Here is a 26,827-nt window from a genome sequence, read left to right as displayed (position 1 = left end):
AGTTAGTTCAGGGCCAGGCAGGAAGGACGTGTGTGTGTTCTCTGTCCCTTCCTTCCATGTGCTCTGCTATGAACTATTGGTTAACCTGGGAGGTCGGAGGAGGAACGGAGGTGTGGCCTCAAGATTTGCCTCAGTCTCCAGGGCAAAAGGGCTGTGTTAATACCCATGTATGACTCCTCCCACGCCATTTTCAAGACATGCAGTTCAGACGAACTGACATTTCAGCAAGTTTTGTCAACTTTATTACATACAAAAAAAGCTCCATGACTTTTTTCCAGCTGTGGCCATCAGTCCCAAAAGAAAGAAATCTGGTCTCAGTTGTACATTAATATTTCCTCTGAATCAGCACATGCATTGGAACCCCAAATTGTCCACATTTCCAGTGTAAATTTGAAGTGCCTGTATGCATTCTTGACAATTTCTCTGGTTTCTCTGGCACTGGCAAAAGTGGGCATTTTTCACGCTTCTGACCTTTGCAGCATCCCCATGGTCTGGTGATTAAAAGTCAGGTGACTCATATTTATGACGGTTGCAGTATCTGACCAGCAAAGTCAATGTGAGAAACCAGATTCATTTAACAACTCTTAAGTTGTTTACTAACTTAACAAATGCAATGATTCACTTAAGAACTGTGGCAAGAAAAGTCATAAAATGGGGCAAACTCTCAACAAATGTTTCACTTAGTAACATAAATTTTGGGCTCAGTTGTGGTCATAACTCGAGGACTACCTGTATAAATTTAAATCCTTTCGACCAATATTTTCCATCAGTATATCTTGATCAAAAATTTTAATGCTCATCTTTATACACAGTTGTATTTTAAGCTCATTTAAGTATTACATTGTTAAAACCACTGTTTTGTCTAAACCAGGGGTGTCAAACTTGCAACAACACGCCACGTGACATATTGCAAGAACGGGAGTGGGAGTGGCCAGCGCATGACTCATCCGGCCCATGGGCTGCAAGTCTGACACCCTGATCTAAACCTTTCTGACAATTGTAAATAAGGAAATCATTTACTAAATCCCTCTTTTACCACTGCTGGGCCAAACCTCTCTTGAGTTTATTTCACACACCCCTTGACAAAGTTCTAGGGTCCATGATAAGTGAGCCAACTGGGTTTTCCAAATGTCTGTCAGGGATAGCTAGTCTGCCATAGAATTTCACCTGGAAGCCACAAGATGCTATTTTATGGTCTTGCTCTGGCTCTAGCTCTGTTGTTTGCTCCTTTAAATAAGTGGACCTTGATCTATGGGGCATTGGGAAGTGACTATCCAAGCATATGTGATTATCCATGCACCCATGTTATTAGCTTTCTCGGTGTGCAGTGGGAGGTACCACCCCTTTTCTTTTCCTTTGCAGGACACCTTTCTCCCAACTCCAAGCCTGGAGGAAGGCTGCAAGATGGTAGCCGAGAAAGGAGGAAATTCTGAGGGCTCCGAAACTCCCAAGGCAGCAACGTCAGCCTCTTTCGCAGAGACTCCTCTGCCCGGGCCTCCAGAGGACGACTGTGTTTTGGCTCTCTCAGCCAGTCAAGGCAGCCAGGTGACCATGGTGGAGGAGGAGAAGACCACTGACGTTACTGCTTCTTGTGCTTTGGAGGAGAAGCTTTGCTTGCCTGATGGCTGCAGTGAACAGGAGGCTGATGAGGAGACATCTGTTGGTGAACCTTGCAGTGACTTTGGCCATCAAGGCAGCGTGCCAAGCAAGCCATCTTTGCTCCTGGAGGGTGAAGCTGTCCCAGAGACTCCCTGTGAAAAGCCAGAAGAAGTCACATTGCTGGATGAAGGACTTTCCCTTCGTTTGACAATTTCCCAAGCCGTAGAACAAGCAGAATGTTCTGCAGTTAGGGAAGCCTTTCCCCCAAACGATCCACATGAAACTGGCGAGCCGGAACTCATGGAGTCAGGAAAACTAGAGCAAGGCTCTCTGGACAATCCCAGCAAGGCTGTGCTGGAAGTACAGAGCATGAGTCAGAGGATCGATCCTGGAATGATGCTGAAAGAGTCCGATTCTGAGCCCCAACCGGAGCCAGGGGGTGGGCCGTTCCAGAGAAGAGTCAGTAGTTTTCCTGGAGAGATTCTGCAGGCCCATGTCCTGCCAGGTAGGAACTGACCCAAGGGCAGCAACGTCTGCAAGAGAAGAGCTAGCTGCTCCCACTGGGGGCGGGGGAAGGGGGCTCCTTTGCCGGGACCAGGCAGTCTGCTGGGAGCAAGGTCAGGGGGAGCCTGGCGTACTTTCTGGGAATGATTCAGTTTAGAAGAAAAGATGGGATGTTACGCTCCGGGTTCATCTGGACTTGTGCCACCCCATCCAAGACCATAGATGGCAATTCTCCATGGACCAAAGAATCTCAAACCCAGAACCATTCCATCTTGCCAGGTTCAGCCTATTGCTCCCTTAACAGCCCCAGGCACTGCAAGAGGGCGGCACAACGTTGCCTAACTCACCATGGACTGAGGCATACAAACGTATTTATCTTACATATGAATTCTTGCTTTCCTAAAACTTGAATTTTTACTGAAATTATGCTTCACATGTAAAGTTCAAGAAGACCAGAATTTAAATGGGGTAGGTTTTGGTTAAGCGAGCTTCATCTTCCCATAATGACCTTCCGAATTTCTTGTCCCCACACAGTTAAAATGCCCCAATTCACTTTCCTGCTTATGAAGGCTTCTCTCGTTTTCTTTTACAGGAGACTCCTGGCAAACTCTTTTTCAATGTTTCTTTGACCAGTATTACTATTTTGCTCTTTTCTTGCATTCAGCTTGTTGACTCCAATATGTTAATTCCTGTTTAAAACCATTGTAATTTTTCTGCTCTGCTTACTGATTTGGAGCTTAGTGCTTTGAGTCTATGAGGTCACTGGAGTAAATTTATTTTTTTCAGCATATTTGTTTGTTTAGTAGCTCAGCAAATTAAAATAACTATGATATTGTTAATCTTGGACTGTAAGATTTTAAATCTTCCTGAAGAACCAGATCCCTCCTCGTTTGAGCCCCCCTTCTTGTTCTGTCTTGTAGATTTTACTAGGGACTTCCATTATCAAACTTCTGCTCATCCCTGTGATAGACATCTTTGTCTCTCCTCTGAGCTGCTCCTTCAGAGACAGAATCATAGAGTCATAGGGCTGGAAGGGACCTTGGAGGTCTTCTAGAAAGAAGTTGATCTTTTGTCTTGTGCTCTCCTCAATTAAAGCAATTCTTTGCTTGTTTGTTTGACTCTGCTTGGGCTCAAAGCATTTTCTATTTTTATTCTTATTGTTTCATTTATTTTATTAGACTTGTATGCCGCCATCTTTCCTTAGAGGTGACTCTGGCTGGCTTACAAATGTTAACATTGTTCCAAATGTAATTTCTGTTCCTCAAGCTAAAATTCTTTCTGAAGCCACCATCTCATCTTTCTTCCTTTCTCCCTGCCATCTTCCTTGGACATTCCATCCAGGCCACTGGGCTGACCTCTTCCAAAGGCCTCAGAACTGGGATAGCTCTCATTCTTTGAGTAGAGCAAGACTCCCTTTTGGCCCTCCTGTCTGTGGGCTGCAGTTCCCAGGAAAGTTGCAGCAACAGGGGAAGCGGAGCTGCTGGAGTCCCAGGTTAGGCAGGCCCCTTGCCTGGGAGGGATTCCTCAGCCCATCTCGAGTGATTCCCCTCTCTTACTGCTGGTGGTGGATGATGGTGGCATCAGAGAGACTGTTTCTGACCAAAACTCTTGAGTTTTCTCCCTTTGGTCGGGACAGATGCCTTTGGTTGCCTGTCTGCCCTTCCTTTTCCGTTAAGCCCATGCAATTTCTTTTGACATAATAATTCTAATAAATAGTGTATTGTCTGGATCAATTTGTTTATATAAAGTATTAATAAAATACTAACAATAAAAATCATAATTAGAATATTAATATTTGCTTATTATAGTAAGATTCTTGCATCATTTACTTATATATAACAATCTTTCATCCTCTAATTTCTACCTCTTATCTAACCATTGATAAATCATATCCCATGTTAAAATATTTTATTTTTTCCTTATCTCCCCACCGCCTAGAGCGGCTCAGGACAGTTTCAGACTTTGGCCCCCCAGACTTAATATCAGGAAAGAAACGTTTGTGCATGCGGTGCGCTGACCTTCTTTTGGACTCTAAGAGGGGTGAGACTGACCGGTTGCTACTTGTGAACATCAGACTTTCATGCCTTACCCTTTCCCATGTACGGCTACCCTGTACACTATTGACTTTTGGTCTGGTAGCCGTGGACGTCTCTCCAGGACATAGAGGAGAGAGAAGAGCGGAGCAGTTCTCTCTCCACTTTTACATCATTGTTTGATATCGCACTATCGCAGTGCTCCGTGCATTTTAACATATGTTGAGTGCTTGAGGTGTGACTGTGATGTATGTATGTACCCACTTTTATCATATAGCTGTATTTGTGTTTTTTAAATTGTCGGGGAGTGTTTGTTTGGATGAGTGAGTACGTTTGAGAAGGCTGGGACTACAATCGGGTACCTCCTACACTGAGTGCTTTGCAGAAGTGTTAGGGGGGCCAGCCTTAGAATGTATGATTCGAAGGGCTTGCCAGGGATGTCGATAGCCCTGGGGGAGGGTGGGGGGCCTATGGACACGGGAGTGGGCCGGAGCATTACGGTCTTAACTGGGAGGGGCAGATATGGCGGGACTTTAGGGCAAGCCATTACCGGGGACGGAGGGTTCGCTATGTTACAGAAATCCCTCCTTCCGGCCCTATTAGTCCCACTCCAAGGCCAGATGGCGCGAATAGTCAGGGCCCTGGTCTCAGGCTGCTGTTGCTAAATGCCAGGTCTGTGGTTCACAAGGCTCCCCTCGTCCGGGACTTAATTTTAGACGAGGGGGCAGACCTGGCATGTATTACTGAAACCTGGCTGGGCCTGGAGGGAGGAGTCCCCCTCACTGAGATGTGCCCAGAGGGTTTTCAGGTGCTTCACCAGCCGCGACCTCAGAGAAGGGGTGGGGGAGTGGCCGTGGTTATCCGAGAGTCTTTAGTTCCTCGTAGGATCCATGCTCCGGAGCTTGTCGGTTGAGTCCTTGCTGGTGAGGTTGGACCTGGGGGGTCAAGTGGGCTTGCTGCTAACGTACCTGCCTCCCAACAGCGTTGCAGCAGCTCTCCCCTCGCTCCTTGAGTCAGTAGCTGAGCTGGCAGTTGAGTTCCCCATGCTTATGGTGCTGGGGGATTTCAACTTGCTTTCGCTCGGCGAGCACTCTGATGGGGCACAGGAGTTCATGGCTTCCATGACAGCCATGGGCTTGACCCAAGTAATTCGGGATCCAACTCACTCGGCGGGTCACACACTTGACCTCGTATTCTTCTCGGAGCAGTGGAATTGCGATCTTGGTCTGAGGGGTATTGAGATCTTGCCCCTGTCGTGGTCGGACCACTGCCTACTGAGGCTTGACTTTCGGAGGCCGATCCCCCACTGTAGGGAGGAGGAACCGATTAGGTGGTTCCACCCCAGGCGCCTTATGGACCCTATGGGCTTCCAGACGGCGCTTGGTGTTATACCTGATACTCTCGCCCGTGATTCGGTTGGGATGCTGGTCGCTGCTTGGAACTCGGCGGCGACAGGGGCCCTTAACCGGATTGCGCCTTTACGGCCGATCCGAGGCAGTGGATCCAGGAGGGCTCCTTGGTTTACTGAGGAACTCCGGGAGATGAAGCGCCAAAAGAGACGCCTAGAGTGCCGCTGGAGATCCAGTAAGTCCGAGTCAGACCGAGCACTATTAAAATCCTGCATCAGAGCCTACCTCCGGGCAATTCCGACGTCAAAAAGAACTCACATTGCCGCTCTGATAGCTTCCGCTGAGTCACGCCCAGCTGCCTTGTTCAGGATAGCCCATTCCCTCCTTAAAGGGAGGGATTCGGGCACTCCTTTACAAGGTAAGGCTGAGGAGTTCGTCCAATTTCTCGCAGATAAAGTGGCTCGGTTTCGGGCAAACCTGGACTCCAATTGCACAGAGCCAGCTGAGGTACTGGGGGATGGTCTTGAGCGACATCGTTGGATTGATTTCCAGTCTGTTACTCCTGAGGAAGTGGACAAGGCCATCGGAGCAGTGAATGTCTCCACATGTGTACTGGACCCGTGTCCCTCCTGGCTGGTCGCGAACAGCAGAGAGGTGACACGGGGCTGGATCCAGGCGATAGTGACCGCATCTCTCTGGGAAGGGTCCTTCCCCCTCCCCCCCCCCCCGTTAAAGGAGGCGGTGGTGAGACCCCTACTGAAGAGACCGTCCTTGGATCCAGCCGTTTTAAATAACTACCGTCCAGTCTACAACCTCCCCTTTGTTGGGAAGGTTGTTGAGAAAGTGATGGCCTCTCAGCTCCGGCGGTCCTTGGAAGAAGCCGATTATCTAGACGCCTTCCAATCTGGTTTCAGGCTTGGCTGCAGCACGGAAACTGCTTTGGTCGCACTGACCGATGATCTCTGGAGAGCCAGAGACGGGGGCCAGGCCTCCGTTCTGGTGCTCCTGGACCTCTCAGCGGCCTTCGATACCATCGACCATGGTATCCTCCTGCGGCGGTTGCGAGAGGTGGGGGTGGGAGGCACCGTTTTTCGGTGGTTCTCCTACCTCTCGGGCAGGTCGCAGTCGGTGTTGGTTGGAGGACAGAGGTCGACCCCTAGGCCCCTTAACTATGGGGTGCCGCAGAGGTCGGTCCTGTCTCCCCTCCTGTTTAACATTTACATGAAGCCGCTGGGAGAGATCATCCGATGGCACGGGATAAAATACCACCAGTATGCGGACGATACTCAATTGTATCTGTCCGCCCCGTGCCAGCTCAGTGAAGCAGTTGACGTGATGTGTCAGTGCCTGGAGGATCTGAGGGTCTGGATGGGGGTTAATAAGCTGGCTCTCAATCCTGACAAGACCGAGTGGCTTGTGTTTTTTCCTCCCACAAATTGTGAAGGTATTCCATCTCTTAGGCTGGGGGGTGAAATTATACGCAATTTGGGAGTCCTCCTGGACCCACAGCTGACCTTAGATCACCATTTGTCGGCTGTGACCAGGGGGGCCTTTGCCCAGGTTCGCCTGGTGCACCAATTGCGTCCCTACCTGAACCGGGAGGATCTTACAACAGTCACTCATGCCCTTGTGACCTCAAGACTGGACTACTGCAATGCGCTCTACGTGGGGCAGCCCTTGAAGAGTGTTCGGAGACTTCAGCTGGTCCAGAATGCAGCCGCGCGAGCGATTGTGGGTGCGCCACAGTACACCCACGTCACATCTATCCTCCGCGAGCTGCACTGGTTGCTTATTGGTCTCCGGATACGCTTCAAGGCGCTAGTTATTACTTATAAAGCCTTACATGGTATTGGACCTGGGTACTTGAGAGACCGCCTCCTGCCAATTACCTCCCATAGATCCATTAGATCCCACAGATTAGGCCTCCTCCGAATTCCATTTGCCGGCCAATGCCGGCTGTCAACCACCCGGAGGAGGGCCTTCTCTGTGGCTGCTCCGGCCCTTTGGAACGAGCTCCCAGCAAGCCTGGGGTTGAGTTCCCCCCCTCCCCCTTACTCGAATTTGCTGTGCTTTTTTAAATTGTTGTATTACTGTCCTGTTTGTCTTACTTTCTGTATTTGTTTTCCCCTTCCCCTGATTTTTGTTCAGCCGCCCTGAGTCCCTTTGGGGAATAGGGCGGCTTACAAATCGAATAAATACCAAATACCAAATATATTAATGTCAATCTATCCATCTCCACACAATAATATTTTTCTAATTATACTTTCACTGTAGGTGTGTCCTCATTTTTCCAATATTGTGCAAATACAATGCTTGTTGCTTTTAACATATGTATTATTAAATATGTAGTCCCTTTATTGTAATTTTCTGGTAATATACTTAAAAATATTTCTGATTCTCTAACTATGCATGTATTTTTGTCCATTATGTTTTTGATTTTGGAGAAGCCCACCACATATGGAAATAGGAACCCAGTATCTGATTACAGTCCAACATTTTGCGGACATATTTTTAAACATCTTTGCTCGTCTTGCAGGTGGCAAATGCTACCTATAGAACATTTTTATATAGGTTTCCTTATGGGTAGTTTCCATTGTCCATTTGTAATTTCTGTCCCAGAGTTTTTGCCATTTATTCAGTATATCCAAAGTTTTTTGCCCACACTATCGTTTCTTTCACCTATTCATCTTCCATTTTAATACTTAACAAATAACTATATATTTTCTTTATTAATTTTTCATCCATCCCTAAAAATATCTGATCAAGTGTTATTGGCTCTTTATAGAATCCATGTGTCTTTGCAGCATTCACATATCTTGATTGTATTGGCCACCATGCTAAGTCTACTGCTTAAATTGCAATTCCTGTGTCGTTTTAAGTTCCCCATCTTCATTTAAAAAGTCTTTATATGTTATAATTCTTTCCAAGTTAATAACATTTGGATGTATCAGTGCTTCCATTGTAGAAAGCCAGACTGGTATTTTCATATAGTTTTTTGTTTTAACAGAGCCTTCTCTGTTGCAGCTCCAGCCCTCTGGAATGACCTCCCCATGGAGATCCGGACCCTTACTACCCTCCCGGCCTTCCGCAAAGCCACCAAGTCCTGGCTGCTCCAGCAGGCCGGGGGGCTTGTGAAATATCCAGCCCCACAGTAACTGTGAATGTTGCGTATTTTAAAGTGTTGTTTTGTTTATTTATCCCCTTCCCTTGTTTATTGTAAGCCGCCCGGAGTCCTTCGGGAGTGGGCGGCATACAAGACCAATCAACTCAACTCAACTCAACGTTTTCCCATACTAGAAGTAGTGCATTTCTTACATAATGTCTTTGGAAATATCTATGTATTTTATTCTTACCATACCACAAAAAGGCGTGCCACCCCAGTTGGAGATCATGTCCCTCCAATATAATAATAATCTTCTATGTCTCAGGTTTACCCATTCTTTCACCCAGATAAGTAAAGCTCCCAATCTGACAACCCAAAATCCCCATTATTTTTGGATTCTTGCAACGTTTTCAAAATTATTCTTGCTCTTTTCCCTTGCCAAATGTATTTTAACATTAGTTTGTTCAATTCTTTAAAAACTTTTAGTCTCATTTTATAGGAATTGTTTGAGACAAAAAAAGTAGTTTTGGCAATGTTCATTTTTATAGTAGCTATTCTTCCTACCATCAATAGTTGCAGGTTCTTCCATTTCTCCAAATCTTGCTTGATTTGTTGCATTAATTTTATATAATTATCTTGTTTAACTGTTGCACATCTTGCTGTTAAATAAATTCCTAAGTATTTTACTTTCTTAGCCACCTGAAGGTTTATCTTCTTAGCCAGCTCATTTTTCTGTTTATCTGTAAAAATTCTAACTAACATTTTAGTTTTTTCTTTATTTTCAATTTGCCACTTCTCCATATTCTTCTATTTTTCTTATTAACTTGGGGCCAGTTTCTAGTGGTTCTTCTAAAATGAATACCAGGTCATCTGCAAATGCTTGTAATTTATATTTTTCTTTTTTGATTTCCATCTCTTTTATATCTGAATCTTGTCTAACATTTCTATTTAGCACTTCCAATTTTAATATAAATAGTAATGGGGAAAGTAGACATCCTTGTTTTTTCCCTTTCTTATATTGAAATTCTCCATCAAATTCCCATTCATGATCACTTTTGCTGTTTGTTTGGAATATATTGTCTGAATCATATTTGTAAATTTTTCACCAAAATTCATGCACTTTAATTGTTGTACTATAAATTGCCAATTTAAGTTATCAAATGCTTTTTGTGCATCTAAAAAGATCAACATCATTTGTTTTACCAAGTGCATGTCATAATAATACTCCAGTGTATCTAAATGTCAGCGTTCCAAGTATCATGCAGAATTAAATCAGAGTCCAAGGCAAAACGATCTTTTTTGTTCCAATTTAATAAGACAGACATCTTAGGCACATCTGTGTTAATCCCAATACTGGAAATGACATCAGAATTTTACCAGTTAAAAGTTCATGATCATGTCCCCACACCCACAATCCATCACATGGTCCAATCTTCTTCTTCCACGCTGGCATCCACACCCAGCTGCTTCCGGTCAGGTGTGAAAGTCCGGAGACAAAGGATGACCTTGGCTCCTAGTAAAAAATGAAAACAATACATTCCATCAACTATACTAATGAAACAGCATAATGAAATAAGAGAAAGTGTGGCAGGCCAAAATTCTAAAAGGAATATAATTGCAGGCCTGACAGGCGGCCTCTCCTTAGAAGAAAAACATTTCCTGAAAAGAGAACAACATAAAAGTTAACATAAAAAAATTAACCACCTACTTTCCCCCCAGGGGACCCTTTGACTTATCGGGAAACTTTTCGTGGAATTGTTCTACTAACTTTTCCACTTTTAAGTTCCAGCTTTTCACCCAAGTGGCTTCAGACAAAGGGTAATCCTTCCATTGCACTAAATACTGCAAGCGACCCCTATTCAACCTAGAGTCTACGATCTTTTCCACCTCGGATTGTGTTTCCCCTTCTATCTCCATAGGAGGAGAGAAAGTTTGGGTGGATGCTTTTATGTTAGACCCAATTATTGGTTTCAACAAGCTACAATGAAATTCTGGGTCAAATTTCCCTAGACTTCTGGGTAGACTGAGTTGAACTGTAACTGGCCTACTATCTTCACTATTGGGAATGGACCTAGAAATTTTGGACCAATTTCCTTGCTAGGCATTCCTAATCTTAAGTATTTGATAGACACAAAAACTTTGTCCCCCACATGAAAGGGGTTTTGGAGCGAGCGATGTTTCTCAGCTTGCTTCTGGTAGGCCTCTGCTGCATCTGCTAGAGCCTTCTTCGTATTCTCCCATCCTTTCTTTAGCATGTCCATCCATTCATTCAAAGACATGGAGGAGGGAGCTTCTCTAGGCAACTCAGGCATGGGAACAAATTCCATGCTGCTGGTATTCTGGAAAGGAGTAAATCCAGTGCTGCTGTGAACCGCATTGTTGTATGCCACTTCGGCGAAGGGTAGCAAGTCTGACCAGTTGTCTTGCTGATAGTCCACAAAACACTGGATGTATTGTTCCACTACCGTATTGGCTCTCTCTGCTGCTCAGTTCATGCTAGGATGACCCCCTTGAGTTCAGTTCTTGTGTGGACCCAATGGATCTCAGGATCTGGCTCCAGAACTTGGCTGTGAACTGGACTACGTGATCTGAAATGATCCTCTTGGGCAATCCGTGCAGGCGATAAATGCGTTTCACAAACATTTTCACTAGTTCCTTTGCGGACGGCAACTTTGAGCAAGCGATGAAGTGCGCCTGCTTGGAAACCAAGTCCATAACTGTCCAGATTACTCTGTTTCCACTGCTGTCTGGGAGTTGCACAATGAAGTCCATTGCAACCTCTTCCCTTGGTCTGTTAGGGCTGGCCACTCGTAGCAGTCCAGACTGGTCTGTTGGGAGCACCAATTTCATAGCTGTCATCAGCTTATCCTGGCTTCCATTACTATCATGCTGCGGTTTTCTCGACAAAACATCTCCCAACAAGTTTTTGGGTTCTTGTTGGACAGCTGGGATTTTTGTCTCTGCTGCAGGTTTTGGGCTCTTGGATTCATTCATCCCTGCCTGGCCCTTTTCCTCCACCGGTGGTAGCGGCTCTACCACCACCATCGTTCCTACCACCATCTTCCCACTGTATCGTAGGCTTCCACTTGTCAAGCCATGTAAGCCCCAAGATTATTTTCTCTGGCATCTCTGGAGCCACAATGAATCTGAGAAGCTCGCAGTGGCGGCCCACTTGTAACTTCACCAGGTCAGTTACTAGAATGGTTTGGACCCCTCCAATTAGCGTTCCATCTACCTGCTCACCCCGAATGGGACAGGCTAGAGGTCTTGTGCTTATGCCTAGTTGCTTGACAATCGACGTGCTGATTAAGCATCGAGCGCAACTTGTGCTCACAACTGCTTCAACTTCCCCCTCCAATCCCGTCTTAGGCACTTGGAGGTTGACTTGGAAGGAGAAGGGGTGGATGGGTGCATTCACCATTGGGTCAACTTCAGCATTTTCCTCCTCCGAGTCCTCCCCCTTGGTAGGACTCTTTGTCATCTTAAGTTGGAGATCCTCTTCCAGAGGTTGGTTGCCCTTTTCCTCCTCCGAGTCCTCCCCCTTGGTAGGACTCTTTGTCATCTTAAGTTGGAGATCCTCTTCCAGAGGTTGGTTGCCCTTTTCCTCCTCCGAGGTCTCCCCCTTGGTAGGACTCTTCGTCACTTTAAGTTGGGGATCCTCTTCTAGAGGTTGTTGGCCCAGATGACTCTTTTGTGGTGGCATCTGGTGCCTTCTCTTTTCCGCCGTGGCAGTTGGTGCGCACGTTTGTGGCAATGGGGCTGGGGCCAAGCATGCTGACGCTTTGTGGCCAGGTTGACAGCAAAGGTGGCATTTTATTGGCCCCCACGAGGAAAGGGACCTAGTTACATCTCTAAACTTAGGAACCGCCTCATCACATTTTTCCACCATCCATTCTGTAGCTTGCCCCTTGGTAATCCCTTCTTCCATTGTTGAGAACTTTTCTCTGTAGGAAGGTTGGGCAAGAACCTTTGGGGGCATTGCAGGGGAGACTGGAACTGGTGGGGAGGTCAATCCCTCGGTTGGCCACTGCCCAGTTGTCTGCCATGGTGCCATTTGCTGAGGAAGGGCAGGTACCAATTGGAATCCCTTCCATCCATGACCTGGGATTAAGACCCATCCCGAGGGTGCCTGATTCACAGGTTACAGTTCACCCAATGATGGCTGGTTAGGGGGTTTTATGGCCCAAGGGCCCCTCTGCTGGCTTGGAGGATTTCTGGCCCAAGGGCCCCTCTGCTGGCTTGGGGGACTTTCTCATGTTGATGGTCCAGGAGGTGCCCACTGGAATCTTAACCATCCATATTCTGGGAAGAAAGCCCAATTTAGTGGTGCTTCATCCACTAGCTGCAGCCCAATTTCTGTTGGCTGGCAAGTGAAAGATGCTGGCCAAATCCTTCTTGCTGGCTGGGTTGAAAATCTCATCTTGCTAGGGATTCTGTCTCCAACTCAGTTGCAGGGCATTGGCTCATTTCAATTGTCCCCGTTTGGAAGGAGTCAAAATCTCCATTCCAGGGTTTTTTCCAAGCCTTGGCTGGAGGGAAGGAGGGGGAGCATGCACTCACGTTTAGTTGTCCGAAATGGTCCAGGATCTCCATTCATCAGATCTTTTGGCCATCTCCTAGGTGCGTTGAGATTAAGCTCCTTCATTCCTCTACTTTCCATCCCTCACAGGCTGGGCTTTTTGCCAGCAGCAATAAATTTTAAAAGCGAAACTGCTTCACCAGATATGTAGAGAAACATCTTATCTCATCTTCTTATCTCAAAAGGCTTTCTCCTAATTGTTCGCTGATATTTTATGCTGACCGGGTGGCTCAGCAGTTGGGAAACCCTCACCACCACCACCACCACCCCCGGTGAGGGAGGGTTGCTGGTGACTTATTTTGAAGGGAGTATTGGGATAATGTCAGCGTTCCAAGTATCATGTAGAATTAAATCAGAGATCAAGGGAAAACTATCCTTAAAGTTCCAATTTAATAAAGCAGACATCTTATGTGTTAATCCCAATACTGGAAATGACATCAGAATTCCACCCAGTTAAAAGTTCATGATCTTGTCCCCACACCAGGGGTGGGTTCCTCCCGTATCGCTCCAGTTTGCGCGAACCGGATGGCCGGTGAACCCGGAAGTAATTAACTTCCGGGAACGCCGGTACCCTGCAGCCTTAAAGCAAGCCTTTGCACAGTAAAGAAAATCTCACGAGCGAGAGAAATTCTTAATTGCCTTTACTGTACAAGTTGCGGAAGGCTCCGAGGCTGCAGGCAACCAGGGATGGGGTGGGGGGAATGCTGCCTGTCTTCCCCCTCCCAAAGCAACCTTGCAGGTTTTCAAGATCGTCTGCAGAGGTGCTTTAAAAAGAAAACGGTCTTCTTGGGAGGGGGAATGGGCTGCACTCAGAGGAGCCGGCGCCCGGAGCGCCCTGAAGCAGCACCAGCCAACATGTCCATAAGAAAAGCCCCAAGGGCAAGTGCGGCAGCGCTGCACCCACCTCCGCCCTGCTGGCCGCTTAGCAACGCATCCCCGCCACCTCCTTCTACTCAGCAGGCGGGGACATCCCATCTGTGCCCGCTTCCGCTGCCGCCACCTCTGCTCCCAAACGTAACTGTCAGCTGCGAGCAGGTAGCTGAAGCTGCTGCTTGCAGTCATTTACGGCTGCAGATAGATTGTGCCTGTAGCGGGAAGCTCTTCGCCCTGTGAGAGCTCCTCTCCAGCACTCCTAGTTTGGTAACATCATCAGTGCTAGAAGGGAGTGGGGTTGGGGGGGAAGAAAGAGAAAGGACAAACAGGAGAAAGAGAGGGAGAAAGAGGAGGTTTGGGATAGTGGGATCCTTGCTGCTTTCTGAGCTTGGTGGTTTTCTTACAGGCATTTCATTACCAAACTAGATAACATCATCAGTGCTAGAAGAAAGTGAGGTTGGGGGGGAAGGAGGAGAAAGTTAGGACAAAAAAGAAAAAGATAAGGAGGGAGAGTGGGGTCCTTTGATGTTCTCTGAACGTGGTGGTTTTTAATTATTTTAGGGAATTTTTATTTATTTATTGTTTATAGAATGTTATTACAAGAAATGTTATTCCTTTTTGCAAATGTTTTATTTGTGATGCAATATGTTGCTTTTAAGTGTTCAGATCAGGTTTATGTGTCTCAAAGTAGCTGCTTTTCTATGGGCAGGTCAGGTTTGTTGCAAGGCAGTGTGTTTCACCCTCCTTGTTTAGGTAATTCTGAGGTGGTTGATGGTTCTTTGAGCGCCTGTCCTCTATAATTTTCCACATTGCCTTGATGGTTTTTATTCCAGTGACTTTGTCTTTCCTGTCCTTAGGCTTAGGGAAAAAAAATGGTTTCCTTGGCAGTCTTTTTTTTTTGGGGGGGGGGGGAATTCTTATTTTTTTTTTGGTGTTTTCTTAGCACTGTCATAGTTTTTGTGTGGGTGTGTGGGTGTGTAATGTCCCGCAGTTATCTACGCATTAATAATGATCTAGTAATATTAATAATATCTAGTAATAACATCATCTTGGCCACTCCCACCAGGTCACATGGGTGGCAGGCCACTCCCATCCAGTCTCATGGGCAGCAAGCCACTCCCACAAAGGACGCCAGGCCTACAGAGTAGGTTCGAACAATTTTTGAAACCCACCACTGCCCCATACCCACAATCCATCACATGGTCCAATCTTCTTCCATGCTGGCATCCACACCCAGCTGCTTCCGGTCAGGTGTACTGGTGCGGAGACAAAGGATGACCTTGGCTTCTAGTAAAGAATGAAAACAATACATTCCACAATCTCACTCCTGTCTATTCCCCCCTCCCATCAACTATACTAAAGAAACAGCATAATGAAATAAGAGAAAGTGTGGCTGGCCAAAATTCTAAAAGGAATATAATTGCAGGCCTGACACTATCTCTATCTCCTACATATTTGAGCATATTTGTGCTCAATTCTGGGGACATCTATATCTTATCAATTCTGGACCATGATTGGTGTCTCTTTGAGTAAAATATATACTGATTTTTCTCTGGATTTATTTCTCTCCATGTATCCTGTTTACCTATTTTTTCTGCCTTTTTGAAAAAGGTCCCAGGAAGAGTCCTCCTTATTTTTTTTAACCTATTTTAGTACTTCGGGGCCCAGCTTTATATCTACAATTGCATTAAAATCTCCTATCATACATATAATCTCATAGTCCATTTCAATTATCTTCTTATGCAATTTTTAAATAAACTTTTTCTTGTTTGTTGTTTGGTGCATTAATTGCTATCAGAAATTTATTGGTTTATTACTAACTCCACCATCAAAATTCTTCCTTCATCCGTATAGATTTGTTTAGCATTTATTGTTTCCTTGGTATACAGAACCACCCCTCTTTTTCTTTTGTTTTCCTATTAAAGATTTTAAAGTGCTGTTGTAACTTTGAACGATCATTAAATAAATGGTCTATCTGTATTCTGTTAAATCTTCTTGTCTCTCCCTCTTTGATGTTACAGCGTTCCCTTCTGTGTTCAACCCATTTTTCAATTAGCAAATCCAGAAACCCCCATTTAATATTTTGCCATTTTAAGCAAAAAGTTCATAAAAGGTTTCCAGTCTTTTATAAAGGGTACTTATTTTATCCCTGATCAGACAGGTCAGCTTTGCTCTTTCTGAAATTTCTGTCGTCTTCACCACCTATTCCCCCATAGTCCGTATGCATTGTTTCCAATGGGGTGGAGAGGGAAAGGGGCTCACCAGGAGTGGGAAGAGCCACCTTCTCCCTCATGCTCAGTCCTAAAATGGGGAGTGGAAAAACACCTGTCCACCAAGCAGCAGGTGGACCAGTGCAGCAGAGTTTGGCCTTCCTAACCTTCAGGAACGCAGCCTGAGGGGACCAATCCAGGCTGATAGCAACCAGGGGATCCCATTTTAAGCAAGCCTGCTTTGATTAATTGCTTGGTATGAAGGCAAGAGAAACAAGGAGGTGGAATTGTTTTGCCTGTCATTTCAGAGGCACCATTTTGTATCTTGTTGGAGAAAGAGAGAGATGCCCTCACCCCGCCTCTGGTGGGCCAGCACAAGAAAGGCCCCAGGCACAGCACTCCCATTGGTAAGTGGAGGGTGGATTCTCTGGGGGCAGGAAGAGGATTTCTGCAGGAGCCTGTGTGGGTCTGAAGCTCTGCATGGTATTTTTGCTTGAATGGTGAAGAAAAAACTTCCAGATGCGATTTTGCCAGCTGGACCCTTGGAGCTGGTTGACACATTGCCTGAATGACAGCTGTGATGCTGGAAGAGGGAGCCAAGGTTGGCACACATCTCCATGGATCTTGCAGAAAGGAAGAAGCTGGTTGTTGGCTGCTGCTGGCTCTGCTTTAGAGACCCCAGGAGCCCTCCTGAAGCTGTCCTTTTATTGGCTTGTTTCAGTGGTGGGAAGCGATCCAGAGCACCCTGCAGTTGGCACAGAGGGCAGAGATGGTGTCTTTGGGGCCGGTTCGGCTGGTGCTGCAGCCATGGAGGAGAGCCCCCAAGGGAGTTCTGTGGTGGCCTGCGAAGAGGAAGGGGGGCTCTCCCTGCATAGGAACCTGGTGACCCCCGTGATGGAAGAGAGTGACGAGCCTCTGCCTTTCAGCCTGGAGAGTAAGAGAGGCCACCCAGGAATGGTGACCCGGGGGAGAGGGGGGCTGGCCAGGAAGTCTGGTTTTTTTTTTTTTTTTTTTTCTGGTTGCCTCCAGTGATTGGGATGCCCCCATCTGGTCCCTGGGAAACCCAGTTGAGAAAAGTTGACATTGAGGTGGCCGTCTTGAATGTGAATGAGATGCGGCTTCTGGCCTTGACTTTGTTTGGAGAAAGGATGGCTCCTGTTTGAAGGTCGGTGTATTCTGCTCTTTCTCCTTGCTCCCCTTAGAGCCTGAAACCAGGGAAAGGACCAATGGGCTGGCCACAGCAAGCGATCCTAGGTAAGACCTCTGGCAAGGAAGAGTTTGTCCCCCGTCACTGCCGTGTCCCCACCCCAAGCCTCTTTGTTTTTTGGGGGGAATCCATCTAGGATGGCAGAAGAAGGGAACCTTAATGTGCATTGGCTTCTGTGACACGATTGGCCCTTTACGCATCTCTCCCTGTCTCACATCTGTCCGCAGTTCCCAGAAGACGCCATCAGTTTTCGCTCGAGTCTGTGGCCCTGAAGAAAAGGCTCCCGGCCCAGGGCAGCTGTCTTCCCTGTTCAGGTAAGGCTCGACCCTGGGCCTTCTGGCTGCTTCCTTATGCAGGGATGGAGAACTCCCTTTTCTGTGCAGCCTCGTCTGCTAAGTCTGGCTGGTTCCTACATGTCGGCGTTTCTGGGTCTCTGCTGGGTCCTTTGTTGGGAAGGTTGGACAAATGGAAAAGAAGGAGCTCTTTGAGAGGCAAGGGTTGCCAGAGAGCAGAGACCTGGGTGCAGATGTAGGACAGGGTACCCCCAAATGTGCAGAGGATGGAGGGCATTTGTGTGGCCCTCCGTTCTTGTCTCCTCCAGATGGTCCCAGTTCACTGACATGGCTCTACTCTGTACCCTGGCTTTGGAAGGGAGAACGTCCCTATCCACCCAGGTCTTCCTTGAACAAAAAAGGCCAGAAGTCCATCCTCATCTTGGGGATGCTGGTGTACCTGCATTGCTCAGCAGCTTCAGCTCAGCAATGCTGCGGTTTGGCTGATGACCCCTGGCAGAGAAAGGCTGCTGAGGCTCAGGGGAGGCTGCCCTGGATCCCGCTCCCTTCCCTGCCTTGGAGGCTCTTTTGGAGTGTAGCCTCTCTTACACTCTCGCTCTGGAACAGGATGGGAAGCTCTTCAATGCAGAGCAGCTGTTGTGGCGTCAAATACATCTAAGTGAAATTAGATGCATAAACAGAATATATTGACTGAGAAATTGCTTGTTGGTTCTAAACAGACTCGAAAGTAATGCTTTGAAAAACGTGATTTCCTGCAGAATTGGTGTTTTATTATTTAAATGTATTCCTGTGAGGAAAAAAATTAATAATGCGAAAAACAAATAATTTTATTCCTAAAGGCAGGTTATGTTTTGAAAGTTGAACTTGGAAATTCTTCTACAAGGGGGAGAACATAATAAGAGGTCCTTTTTAGTATGTAACTAGGCAACCCGTGACCTCTGGTCAAGTTTTTAAAAAGTCAGGGAGGTATCCAGGGATGGCATCTGCCTTGAAAATAGCACATTTTAAATTGTATTGCACAGTCAAACATCAGGAAATGCTTTATAAATTTTGTATTATATCATAAAATGTTTTATAAAATTTGCCAAATTTCAGTTCCATGGGACCTCAGATTTTGGATGCCTTCTGTAAGTTGACCCATGGGGGGGGACCTCGATTCAAAAATGGTTGCCCTGCGATGCACCATTTTGCTCCCTTGAAGGTTACAGGAATGAGAGTTTCAGTGTATAGATAGATGCCCTGGAGCTGTGGGTAGATCGTCCTTGCAGTATGAAAAGGCTGTATCCAGAGATGCACAGGGGAAGGAAGGCAAGGGCTCGTGGGGTTGAGGACAAGGGGCTATCCAAATGACCCCATGAGACATATGTGTAATGCGTGAGGCAAGATTCCAAGAAACGCAGCCTAGAAGCTGCACAGAGAGATTGCAGCTACAGAAGCTGCTTTCATGTAGAAAAGGAAACAGGCCTGGTGCACAACGCCTGGAATCAACTCCTGGACCTTTTCCTTGCTCCCTCTGGAGAGCAGATTTTTGCTGCATTTCCTCAGCTTTGAGAGTTGCAGTCTTTGACTTTGCAGAATGGTTCCACGTGGCCAGAAAGTAATGTCCAGCTTCATTTTTTACGCTGCTCCTCTGGAATGAAAGAGACTCCAGCTTTAGGGAGAAGGTAGCCGTGGCAAGTAGGCTGCAGTTGGGGTTCTGGTTGAGTCCGGGATGGTCCGTTGCTGGTCTTTTTCGGTGTCTCCTGAGATGACTGCCTCTGTGGGGTAGATTCGCAAGAAATTAGACGATGGGGGAGGAGCTTGCTCACAGCCAAGCATCAACCTCCCAGAGTCGCTTGATTGTGGTGGGGGGCATATACATTTAATAAATAGAAAACCATGCTGTAAGGGGAACTACATTGCACAGAGGCAGCATCAAATGCAAGGGAAGTTCAAGGGACGGATCAATGCCTGTTGGCTGTAATGGTTGGAAACGAGTGATCAGATTAGACAGGATATTGGATCTGATCCAACAGAGTTGCTTTTTTGTTGCACTTTTTGATTTTAGGGGTGACTTGTTCAATTTTCCAAGTTCCCAAGAAGAAGATGACCCATCACGAACCTGGAAGGACCAGCAGAAATGTGTCTCCTTCGGTTGCAGACAAGTCCTGTCTTCTGACCTTATTGCTAAAGAGCAGGCGGTAGGCTGTGCCGAAGTGGGAGAGGCCATGGAGGTTGACGCTGCCTCACTTCAGCAGGGGGAGAATCGGAGAGCCCCAAAGAAGAGGCATGTGGGCACACCAGAAGAAAAGACCGTCCCAGAGCCTGGATCCAGCAATGGCAAGAGCACCCAGGTGCCAGTGGAGTGCCTGGGAGACCCAGCAGGCCCCGTGTCGGCCGCCACGCAGACTGCCTCTGCCGCTCAGGTGGAAGTTGGCACCAGCACAGCCTGTCCTCCACTCCAGCAGCACAGCGCCAGTGTGCAAACAGAGCGGGACTTTATGTGGCGGCCCGGAAACCCCCCCGAGTCCTTGGCCAGTCAGGTGAGGGAAGATGGGGCCATTTGGAGTTCAGGCGGCTCCAATACGGCTACCTGACAGCAGGGAAATTTATAAAGGAGAAATAACTTCTTTTTGCATATTCAGACCCATCCGGTAATTCCAATGTTGGATATTTCAGGAGACTACCATTGAATCACTTTAATTAGAAAACCCTGCGCAGTTTCTGTTTTTAGGAGTTGATGCAAAACAAAGCATCCCTCGAGCAGGCAGGTGAAGGCTTGGGGGTTTGGTGGGTGTTTGGATTACCACGAGGGAAGGGGTCACACAGAAAGTAAGTTCCAGAATGTGAGGGCACAGCAGAAAAAGGCTGCCCTCAGTCCCCTTCTTCTCCTAACCACCACCTGGAGCTAAGTATCTTGGGATTCCTGCAAGCACTTTCTGGACTGGCTGCAGCTCTCAGGTGGTCTCCGGGTGCTGTCCTAGATTAGGGAGTGGGGCGGTCAAGGCCCGAGTCCAGTTGGCATGCTGGGCTGCTAAAGCACCTGCCTGGGGGCCAGTATGTGTGGCATTAGGATGAAGGTGAGTTCTGAGGGAGAGCAACCCCTGAACCAGGATAGCCTCGAACACTTCCCTGCCAGGACTGCCAAAAGGAACGTCCTGGTCTGGTGGGCTCTAGGTGCTAAAATTGGTTCCTGAAGGCACCAGCAGCCATCCCGGCAGATCACATTGGGAGCAGCCAGGAGGTCTGAGAAGCTGCTTGCAGTCCGTGTGGAGCTGGAAGGTGGGCAGAGGGTGGCCTCTGCCTCTCCTGGATAGGTGGAAGGTTTTCCTGCAGGTTGCAGAAAGAGAGCGTGGATGGGTCTTGTGGTCCTTTTCAGCTTTCTGGTTCTTGAGTTGAGGGAGCAGTGAGGCTGGGCTCCCTTCTGCGGAGAGTCTTTGAGAGGAGCAGCCTCGACCTGAATTAGGATGCCTGCAATGGACTTGGGGACTCCGCTCACTCTATCAGGAGCCCTTCTTTCCATGTGGCTGCTAGGTCTACTGGGTGGACCTTTTAAGGGGTTCATCTCTTCTGTTGCTGTGGTTTCTGTCATTTGTGGTAGAGATTAAGGAGAAGGTGGCAACCCTCTGCAGATTATGGCCCTGGGACTCTCATCCCTTTTCTATGGCAAATTGGCCATGTGAGGTGAGATTAAGTGTAGTCGCCGGCTTGGGTTGCTTTGTCCCTCTGCCCATCACCTCAGCACCTACTCGCTTCCCTCCCCCCTGTCTACCGGGGGAATTCTGGATGAGAACAAGGGGGTGGGGAAGGCCCCTGCAGTTCAGCCAGTCAGTGAGAAACAAGGGATGCTGTAGAAACAAGTTGCTGGTTGGCAGATGGAGTCTTTGCAGTTGGAATGACGCAATTGGCGGTGTCACTTACACAAGTGTGCAACAGTATTTTTACTTACTGATTTCTTAGAGCCTCTAAAGCAGGGATGTCAAACTCACGTCGTCACGGCAGCATCACGTGACTTTGCTAAACTGGGCGTGGGCGTGGCCAGTGCATGACACATCAGTCCTGCAGGCCCTGCTCTAAAGCATTGGCCATTTTCTCTGGGAATAAGTGCCCTCCCAAATGGAAGCGGTTTCAGGTTGGGGAAGAGCCTTCCCTGGTCCTTTCCGCATTCAAAGCTCCTTCGGGTCATCTTGGCCTTTTCCAAGGTCTTGGGGAAATGGTCTTGGTCACTTTCTGGTGACCTTCAGTGGATAAGTAGGATTTTTCATTGGACTGGCCTTTGGCTAATATTTTGTTATGGCATTGGTAAATACATAACATTTTTTTCAACAGGTTTTTATTGTTGTGTTTTCTGCCTTTGGGGTTGCTTGTATTCTCCTTATGGCTGCACTGAGGTAGGTTGTAGTTTAAATGTATTTGAATGAAAGTGATAATTTTTAAGCGTCTGAGCTACACGAAACTAAAGGAGAAAAATAGAGAATTTGAATAGGAATCCTACAAAAATAAACAGATAATCTTATATTCTCAAGTTTAGCCATACATGCTTTTAACATGCGTAAAAGGCTTAGATTCTGTTTCACCGATAAAGAATATTTGCAGCTCAGGGTTGAACGGAGACTTCCTTAATCTCTCAGCCGGGTTGTTTTCTTGCAGACGTTTCATGATGTAAACTAGAAAATCTCAGGGTGGGAGTGGGGTTTGCTCTCAGTGGATGTTCTGGTGCAGGGGTGTCAAACTGCTAGTTCTTCAGGTGAAAAAAAGGGGAGTTCCAATTACAATATTCATGTCATTCTTATGAAGCATCCTGGAGGTGGTTTGCCAACTTCTGAAAAGAGTTTTTCATGTGCTTGACTTGTCAGGCTAGTCTGTAGCCTTTCGATTTCCTGGTAGGCTCCCATCTAAGTACCAGCCAGCTCTGATCCTGCTTAGCTTTCTTTCAGAACTGGCCAGACTTGATAACCTGCTGAGACTGTGTTTAGCTAAATCTAGTGAACTTTTAGGGGTAGATTAGAATTAGAAGCAAGAACGATCAGTTTACATACAAGTAGTCAATTAGTAAACTTTTCAGTCCAAACCCAATTTACTTGGTTTTGATGAAAGGATGTCTGGAAATATTTTGGACTTTCTTTTTTCTTCAGAAGGAGGAAGAATTTGAACTGCCCCACCCACCAGCAGGTAAAGTCCTACAGCGCCATGTGAGAACAATTCGGGAAGTGCGCACCCTCATAACACGTGTCATCACAGATGTTTACTACAAAGATGGCACCGAAGTGGAGCGGAAGGTCGTTGAGGTAGGATGTTTCCAATAAGGCCCCAGTAAAGCTGTGGACCGCATGGTTTCTGGCATGATCTCTTCAAGGGTGATGCTCTCAGATGTCGGTTTTTTAGAGGATCCCTGGGGCAAAGGCAGTGGCAGCCATATCCAGGCCATGGGGGCTCTCAAAGGCTCTTCCATACTCTGCTCTCTTCAAAATAGGGACAGCATTTTTTGTTTGCAAAATGAATCAAGTCACATCCAGAAGGATCCAGATTCTAGGGTCTCTGAGGGGGACAGGAGTGAAAGTGAAGGGAAGTGGTCAGAAGTAGAGGTGGTCAGGCTGGAAGGCCTGGGCAGCCCCCCTCCCTCCAATTTGCCTGAGAGTTGAAGCGAAGAGTGAGATCCCTCCCAGGTGAGGGACTTTATTGGCGTGACCCGTCAAAACCGTGCTTGACTAAGCCGCGCCTGATTAAACTGCGTCGCTGACATCATCAACAGGGCGACAACAGCCAGCGCGGAGAAAGAAGGGTGCTTTAAATAGCGCTTTGAAAGCAAGCCGATTCAACTTAAGGTAAGGGTTAGGTTTAGGGTTAGCTTTAAGGTTAGCTTTAGGGTTAGGTTAAGGGTTAGGGTTAGGTTAAGGGTTAGGGTTAGGTTAAGGGTTAGGTTTAGGTTTAGGGTTAGGTTAAGGGTGAGGATTAGGTTTAGCGTTAGGTTAAGGGTTAGGTTTAGGGTTAGGTTTAGCGTTAGGTTAAGGGTTAGGTTTAGCATTAGGTTTAGGGGGGTTAGGTTTAGGGGTTCATTTTAGGTTTAGGGTTTACAGCGTGCTTCTGTCTCCGCGCTGTTGTCGCCCTGTTGATGACGTCAGCGACGCGGTTTAGTCGGGCGCGGTTTAGTCGAGCGTGGTTTTGTGGTGGAACCCTTTATTGGTGGAGTCATTTGCCTGGCCTGATTAATCTCTTGGCAGGCTAAGGATATTTCAGTCCTCCAGAGCTCATAAAAATGTTTAGCAACAATATTCTCTGGTATATTAGGGTCCTCCCAGCCAATCCTGTGTCTTAAAGGGGGCACTCCAGATCCAGGACACAATGATAAGCCAGACCTGTAGGCTTCCTGAGCCTACTGAAGGTCCTGAGTTCGTCAGGTGGGAAGGCTGAGGCTGCGTGACCTGAGGGCCTCGTCCATCAAAGGGAGCAACATTCAGACTCAGAAGAAGGGGGGGGGGGAGGCTGAGGGAAGAAAGGAACCTAAGAGGAAACCCCAGCTCAGATCTACAATTTAAGATAGGAATGGATGCAAAATGTCTTCTTTCTCCAGGAGGTAAAATCTGTTTTGCACGCTTTTCTTTTTATCCATGGGATGAAAATGGAACTCGAGGCTGCTTTTGCTGGATTAAGGTAGTATCTATTATTTAAGAAGAGATTGGATGGCCATTTGTCTGGAATGGTACAGGGTGTCCTGCTTGAGCAGGGAGTTGGACTAGAAGACCTCCAAGGTTGCTTCCAACTGTGTTAAATTCTGTTATGTCAGAAATGGAATGACAGTAAGAACGTGAGCAGAGTTTGTACCTTCAAAATGCCATTAAAATACTCTTCTTGAGTGCAGGAGTTCTGATAAAGGTGGATGAATGGCTGGGTGCCTGAGTGGAAGGGGCCATGAGGAGGATTGCAGTGCCCCCCTTCCCATTTGGAACCTGATCTTTTTCAGGAGCGAGAGGAACCCCATGTGGATTGCTATGAGTGTGAGGTGGATGTCTCTCCTTCCCGCACTGGGGCCTTTTCTCTGACCTCCGGAGACCTTGGGGACCTCAGCTCCTTTTCCTCCAAGGCGTCGGGACCTCAGCACACTTCCAGTGGAGGAAGCAGTGCTCTGTCTGCCACTCGCAGCCGTGTAAACTCTGTGGGCCCAAGGAGGGGCTCTGAAGACTTGGCCTTGCCCGCAGCCCGGAAGCCAAGGTGAGTGGGGGCCTTAAGAGATTACCTGCCAGTTTGCACAGAAGCCGGTTGTGCCATTCTTGGTCCTGCAAAAGTCAGTTGATGTCTTCAAAGAGACGTTAATGTCAGTTCAGAAAACTGAGCTCTAAACCCTCAAGTGTAGGTTAACTTATTCAGGACAGATGTAGATAAACAGATATGAAGAGTCCAAATGTTTGGCAAAATATTGTGAAAGTCAACATTTTATAGAAAGTTCCTTCCAAACTCAGTAATGAAAAAGAATATGAAATGGTACTTTATTTATTCAATTTAGCCACCCATCTCAACCATTGACTTTGGACTACAACATTTTACCACCTTGTTTTGCAATACACATCTTTTATTTTTAGCCAGGGCGGGGTTTTCCAAAGGGAAAAGGAGCTGTTACGTCCATGATCCAAGTGTCATGAACCTGGGAGGCTTCCGATAGGGAAGTAGCGGCTGCCGGCAGGAGCTAAGCTGCCTCTTATCTCCCCAGCCCAAAGAAGGGGACCGGTTTCTGCCCAGCCCATCGTGACCATGGCAAGGCTGCAGCGGGGGACGAGACAGAAGACCCAGGCCCCAGCAACCAGCAGTGTAGAGGCACGCCTCTCACCCCCCGTGGGCGAGGGCGAAGGGGCCGCCCCGCTTCCCGATCCACTGGAGTGAGGTAGAGCAGTGGCGATGGAAGCAAAGCTTTTTCGGCAGCGCTTTGGGCATCCTGTAACCCCTCTCGCTGTTTCTGCAGGGGCTCCATGCAGGTTGAGGCAGAACTTTCCGGTGGCGCCTCTTTGGATGGGCAGCCCAGCCTGGGTCCACATCTGGAGCGACGGGAGCGAGCTGAGCCCCCTCGGTGCCGCAGTGGCTCCCCTGAAATCCCTCTGCAGGAGCAACTGAGCGCCTCTGACGATCCCAGGCTCCCTCCCTCTGGGAGCTGCCTGGTGGGCCTCCGGGTGGTAGCCAAGTGGTCATCCAATGGCTACTTCTACTCTGGGACCATCACGCAGGATGTGGGTGGGGCCAAGTACAGGCTACTCTTTGACGATGGCTATGAATGCGACGTTCTGGCCCGAGATGTCCTCCTGTGCGACCCCCTCCCTCTGGAAACGGAGGTGACGGCACTTTCTGAGGATGAATACTTCAGTGCAGGTAAACTGTTGGTTTGCAAGATGCCTGTCGCTCGGGGTGGTGGGACAAGGAGAGGGAGCAGGATTGGGGCCTCAGCCTGTAGCTCTACCTTTGCTGCAGGTGTGGTGAAAGGCCATCGGAAGGAGGCGGGGGAGCTATTCTACTGCATCGAGAAGGATGGACAGCAGAAGTGGTACCGGCGGACGGCAGTTATCCTATCTTTGGAGCAAGGGAACAGACTCCGGGAGCAGTTTGGACTTGGCCCATGCCAGCCAGCCACTCCTCTGACCAGGGCAGCCGATATCAGCCTAGGTGTGACTCTGAGACAGGAGCCCCAGCCGGGGACCACATTCCTCACCCTTGGGTGGCCAGAGTGGGAGTGGCCGCAATGCAGAGGAAATCCTGGCCCTCTGTGAGCTCCACCTTTGTGGAGGGCTAGAAAGATGTGGGCTGCTCAGCTGGGGGAGGGGTTGCAGGGAGGCTGGGGCTGCCCTGTGCCGGGTGGCCTACAGAAGGTGAAGCTGACTCTGCTTTCCCTGGTGGACCCAGATAACCTGGTGGAGGGAAAGCGGAAGAGACGTAGCATTGCTTCCCCCAGCCCTTCCAGTGGCAGCACCACTCCCGTCCGCAAGAGCCCGGAGCCCCTTTCCAGCAAAAGGAAACTGGCTGCTGTCTCAGAAGAGGAACAACCAGCCAAGCGGGGGCGGCGCCTGGCACTGGCAGGTGAGGCTCGCTCAGGTGATTCCAGTCTCGAGAGGCTGCTC

General features: G+C 47.8%; 1 protein-coding gene across 3 annotated transcripts in view; it reads left to right on the top strand.

Moving 5' to 3' along the window:
- The window catches only part of TP53BP1 (tumor protein p53 binding protein 1), a 40,014-nt gene that overhangs the window by 6,430 nt on the left and 6,757 nt on the right, over window positions 1–26,827 (top strand). For all 3 annotated transcript variants that reach the window (XM_032232757.1, XM_032232756.1, XM_032232758.1), the window contains exons 7-18: window positions 1,363–2,104; window positions 16,559–16,657; window positions 16,972–17,184; window positions 17,453–17,504; window positions 17,685–17,771; window positions 19,798–20,272; window positions 22,865–23,017; window positions 24,691–24,938; window positions 25,435–25,605; window positions 25,684–26,084; window positions 26,184–26,375; window positions 26,613–26,786. In XM_032232757.1, the coding sequence (XP_032088648.1) occupies window positions 1,363–2,104; window positions 16,559–16,657; window positions 16,972–17,184; window positions 17,453–17,504; window positions 17,685–17,771; window positions 19,798–20,272; window positions 22,865–23,017; window positions 24,691–24,938; window positions 25,435–25,605; window positions 25,684–26,084; window positions 26,184–26,375; window positions 26,613–26,786 (3,007 nt within the window). The remainder of the gene's footprint in view (window positions 1–1,362; window positions 2,105–16,558; window positions 16,658–16,971; window positions 17,185–17,452; window positions 17,505–17,684; window positions 17,772–19,797; window positions 20,273–22,864; window positions 23,018–24,690; window positions 24,939–25,434; window positions 25,606–25,683; window positions 26,085–26,183; window positions 26,376–26,612; window positions 26,787–26,827) is intronic.

This window comes from Thamnophis elegans, chromosome 16, assembly GCF_009769535.1.
Source record: "Thamnophis elegans isolate rThaEle1 chromosome 16, rThaEle1.pri, whole genome shotgun sequence".
NCBI classification, from domain to species: Eukaryota; Metazoa; Chordata; class Lepidosauria; order Squamata; family Colubridae; genus Thamnophis; species Thamnophis elegans.
Note: the sequence above shows the minus strand (reverse complement) of the source record. Positions and strands in the feature narration are given on the sequence as shown.